Here is a 5,286-nt window from a genome sequence, read left to right as displayed (position 1 = left end):
AAATTATGGTCGGATAATGGCGGTTATCGAACTTGTCCGAGGTTTCATGGTAATTAACCTTGTTGTGAAGTTTGAAGTTAATCCGTTAATAATTACTCGAGATATCGAGCGGACACTGTTTCGGCAAGTCCAAACACTAACTGGCATACCCATATCATTAAAAACGTACACAATATCCTCACACTACACACATACACTAACTGGCATACCCATATCCTTACAAACTTACACAATGTCCTCACACAAACACAAACACTAACTGGCATACCCATATCATTACAAACGTACACAATGTCCTCATATAACACACAAACACTAACTGGCATACCCATATCCTTACAAACGTACACAATGTCCTCACACAACACACAAAAACTAACTGGCATTCCCGTATCCTTACAAACGTACACAATGTCCTCATATAACACCCAAACACTAACTGGCATACCCATATCCTTACAAACGTACAAAATATCCTCACACAACACACAAACACTAACTGGCATACCTGTATCCTTACAAACGTACACAATGTCCTCACACAACACACAAACACTAACTGGCATACCCGTATCCTTACAAACGTACACAATGTCCTCACACAACACACAAACACTAACTGGCATACCCATATTCTTACAAACGTACACAATGTCCTCACACAACACACAAAAACTAACTGGCATACCCGTATCCTTACAAACGTACACAATGTCCTCATATAACACACAAACACTAACTGGCATACCCATAACCTTACAAACGTACACAATGTCCTCACACAACACACAAAAACTAACTGGCATCCCCGTATCCTTACAAACGTACACAATGTCCTCACACTACACACAAACAATAACTGGCATACCCATATCCTTTCAAACTTACACAATGTCCTCATACAACACACAAAAACTAACTGGCATACCTGTATCCTTACAAATGTACACAATATCCTCACACTACACCCAAACACTAACTGCCATACCTGTATCCTTACAAACGTACACGATGTCCTCACACTACACACAAACACTAACTTGCATACCCATATCCTTACAAACGTACAAAATATCCTCACACAACACACAAACACTAACTGGCATACCCATAACCTTACAAACGTACACAATGTCCTCACCCTACACACAAACAATAACTGGCATACCCGTATCCTTACAAACGTAAACAATGTCCTCACACGACACACAAACAATAACTGGCATACCCATATCCTTTCAAACATACACAATGTCCTCATACAACACACAAAAACTAACTGGCATACCTGTATCCTTACAAACGTACACGATGTCCTCACACTACACACAAACAATAAGTGGCATACCCATATCCTTTCAAACTTACACAATGTCCTCATACAACACACAAAAACTAGCTGGCATACCTGTATCCTTACAAATGTACACAATATCCTCACACTACACACAAACAGTAACTGGCATACCCATATCCTTTCAAACTTACACAATGTCCTCATACAACACACAAAAACTAACTGGCATACCTGTATCCTTACAAATGTACACAATATCCTCACACTACACACAAACACTAACTAGCATACCCATATCCTTACAAACGTACACAATGTCCCCACACTACTCACAAACACTAACTGGCATACCTGTATCCTTACAAACGTACACAATGTCCTTACACAACACACAAACAAATTACAACTTAATTTGAACTTCAATATATATAGTGTATCAATATGAAATATATAAATCACATGTCATATCCTTAAAGGTACATTTGTACTCATACAATACAATAAGTTAACATAACACAACAGGATAATTGGTTAAGTTTAATGTGTCTGGTTGTCAGGAAATGTAATATCTGTCTCCCAGACTCATATGTACAGTGTAAAAAGAGTTCAAATCTTTTGTATTAAATCTTAAACAGACTTTGCTAATTTATTGCGCGGACGTATATATTCACTTGTGCGCTCCGCGCACTCATGAATATATTCGTTCGCGCAATAATCTTGTGCTTTCTGATTCGTTAGAAAAACACAAGTGTGTGGTCTTGCATATATCTTACATGGCTTTCCATCACAGGAAATCTCGATGTCACATGGCTGGATATTTTAGAAAACTGTGTCCATGTTGACACTCACTTCTGTGTAATTCAACAACTACATTAAATATTCATTTTTTGTTAATGCCAAAGATTTAACCTCCTAAACTTGAGAGTATATATACGTATATGCAACATAAATATTTTAAGAGATATAGAATCAAAAATTCAGTCTACCTTTAACCCTTATGGAGAAACAAACTGTTTACAAATTTTTACTTTATCAACCATGAGTATTTTTCATTTGAAAACACAATTACTCGGTCATTGTAGCGAACACATACTTTGTAATTTCTTTTTTTGCCACAGATCAGTCCAGTTTCCTTCATGAAAACAACGATGATTTTGGTGATAAACTCCAAACATATTGAATCTCACCAATAGGAAGGATGCTTGTAAATTCCTCGATATGTGAACAGCTTCTAGCTACTTTAAATTTGAAGTCAATTCCTGAATTACACACCAATAATGAAGTGGGATTGTTTGTTGTAGCATAAGTCACTGAACACAACAAAGTCAGCTATCTACTGCCGGACACAGTAGGCTGACCTGGAAGGAATCCAGTACTGGTCTAAGTCATTCCAGCGTCATATTTTCATTCACGTGCACACACACACATTGGCTGAGGATTAGGTGTAATCTGTCTCGGACCACGTACTCTCAACGTCGCTGTTACTATTGTCAAAGTCTCCCTGCAAAATATCAAAGAGTAGCTCTTAGTTGTTGGAGTTAAATCACTCAGAATTTTTTCATTTCTACTTTATCTAGTGTACACAGAACCCTGTATAATCATTTCTACTTTATCTAGTGTACACAGAACCCTGTATAATCATTTCTACTTTATCTAGTGTACACAGAACCCTGTATAATCATTTCTACTTTATCTAGTGTACACAGAACCCTGTATAATCATTTCTACTTTATCTAGTGTACACAGAACCCTGTATAATCATTTCTACTTTATCTAGTGTACACAGAACCCTGTATAATCATTTCTACTTTATCTAGTGTACACAGAACCCTGTATAATCATTTCTACTTTATCTAGTGTACACAGAACCCTGTATAATCATTTCTACTTTATCTAGTGTACACAGAACCCTGTATAATCATTTCTACTTTATCTAGTGTACACAGAACCCTGTATAATCATTTCTACTTTATCTAGTGTACACAGAACCCTGTATAATCATTTCTACTTTATCTAGTGTACACAGAACCCTGTATAATCATTTCTACTTTATCTAGTGTACACAGAACCCTGTATAATCATTTCTACTTTATCTAGTGTACACAGAACCCTGTATAATCATTTCTACTTTATCTAGTGTACACAGAACCCTGTATAATCATTTCTACTTTATCTAGTGTACACAGAACCCTGTATAATCATTTCTACTTTATGTAGTGTACACAGAACACTGTATAATCATTTCTACTTTATCTAGTGTACACAGAACACTGTATAATCATTTCTACGTTATCTAGTGTACACAGAACCCTGTATAATCATTTCTACTTTATGTAGTGTACACAGAACCCTGTATAATCATTTCTACTCTATGTAGTGAAAACAGAACCCTGTATAATCATCTAGAAATCTTCACCTTCAACTAAATGTTGTTGTTTACATATCTATGTAAATCTAACTGGTGAAATACAAAGAATCTATCTATTTCAACTGATGCCTGATTTTGTAGAGGAAGTGTACATGTTGACCATGTGTTCTACATCCTCATGTAGAGTACAGAGTCGACCTACAAATGATGGGCTGTTTAAACTCTACATACACAAGTACAGGAGACGAACGAATCATTCTCTAATTATCTAATACAGGATCTTTCTTGAAATAACAGCTCAAGTATGGCAATTCTGAGCAAATTTCCTTCATTGTTTTTTTGTTTGTTTGTGAGGGGCAATCACTGAGCAAAATTCCTTGAACACAACTTTACTCTTTTTACTCTTTTTATTGAGGGGGGGGGGGGGAATAAACAACAGTAAAGAACTTAAAAACCTAATAATCTTTAAATCTAACTTTAAATCTAAATTATTATAAATATCCATTAATATCAGGAATCACAAAATCCTAAAATCTAAGTTCTATCCTAATTACGAATATTTATTAAGCAATCTCTTGTTTATGGAAAATACGCTTACATCGTTGTCACTGCCTTCTATATCATCAACATCATAAGAGTTCTCCAGACTGAGACCCATCAGCCCCATGTCACTCTGTTTCTCCACCCTCTCCATCCCCTCACGTGCCCGACTGTTGGTGGGGTCCAAACTGTGAATGAAGCAAAGCAATGTTGATTCAGGTAATACCAGTTCTAGTGTTGTACTTGTGATCACCTACGGTTTAAAACACAATTCCTTAATAAAAAAATAAATAAAAAAAACGATGAAAAGAAAACAAATAGTGTTGTTGATGTAACATTTTGTTTATGGATCCCTAACTCCTACCATAGAATATGTTCGTTGCCAACTGCGTTCATACTACCATATATGCCGTCAAAATGAAGGTCAATCCATAAATACACCAGATATACAGGCATCTAGACATAAAATGTGTAAATAACTTAAAAACAAAAAATACAGTACCAGGTATCTCTTATTTGATTGCTAGGGACCTTTTATCAATTTTTCTTTTATTCAAGTCTTTTTTGCTCTATCAATACACCAACAAAGGGAAGCCCAAATACAATTGCATGTTTTCTCCAGTAAAAGTAACTTATGATATCATAAGCCAGTGATTTTTTTAACTTGGAAGCCAAATCAATTCAACATGTATGTCGCTTTATCTTTCACAACAATTATTTTTGGACATCCTTATATTCCCTGTGACCATAAAGAACTAAATACATCTTATTTGCTTTTAAAGACTTTACCATGAAATCAAAACAATTAACCTACAACCAGCCATCCACAACGTAATGTGTTTAGCTGCCAACCCTTAACACACTTTTTGTATGGTTGAATACAGAATAAATAAAGTATTTCAAAATGATAAACCCAAGCATTGTACTTTTTTTGTTTAAAATGATCTATCTGAATGCTATGCTGTATTCCACATTAACAAAAAAATACATCACCGAGTGCTATGATGCACTGTTTTGTACAGAGTTATATACCTGAGTGTTATACTGTACTGTACAGAATGATATACCCGAGTGCTATACA

General features: G+C 35.5%; 1 protein-coding gene across 1 annotated transcript in view; it reads right to left on the bottom strand.

Annotated features, from left to right (window-relative positions):
- Nucleotides 1-1,821: 1,821 nt before the first annotated feature.
- LOC110445324 (anaphase-promoting complex subunit 7-like) overlaps nucleotides 1,822-5,286 on the bottom strand; it is a 22,963-nt gene continuing 19,498 nt past the window's right edge. The window contains exons 15-16 of the mRNA XM_021489874.1: nucleotides 4,264-4,393; nucleotides 1,822-2,798 (exon numbers count right to left, since the gene is read on the bottom strand). Of these exons, the coding sequence (XP_021345549.1) occupies nucleotides 2,736-2,798; nucleotides 4,264-4,393 (193 nt within the window). The 3' untranslated portion in view covers nucleotides 1,822-2,735. The remainder of the gene's footprint in view (nucleotides 2,799-4,263; nucleotides 4,394-5,286) is intronic.

Source organism: Mizuhopecten yessoensis, unplaced genomic scaffold (assembly GCF_002113885.1).
Source record: "Mizuhopecten yessoensis strain PY_sf001 unplaced genomic scaffold, ASM211388v2 scaffold245, whole genome shotgun sequence".
NCBI lineage: Eukaryota > Metazoa > Mollusca > Bivalvia > Pectinida > Pectinidae > Mizuhopecten > Mizuhopecten yessoensis.
Note: the sequence above shows the minus strand (reverse complement) of the source record. Positions and strands in the feature narration are given on the sequence as shown.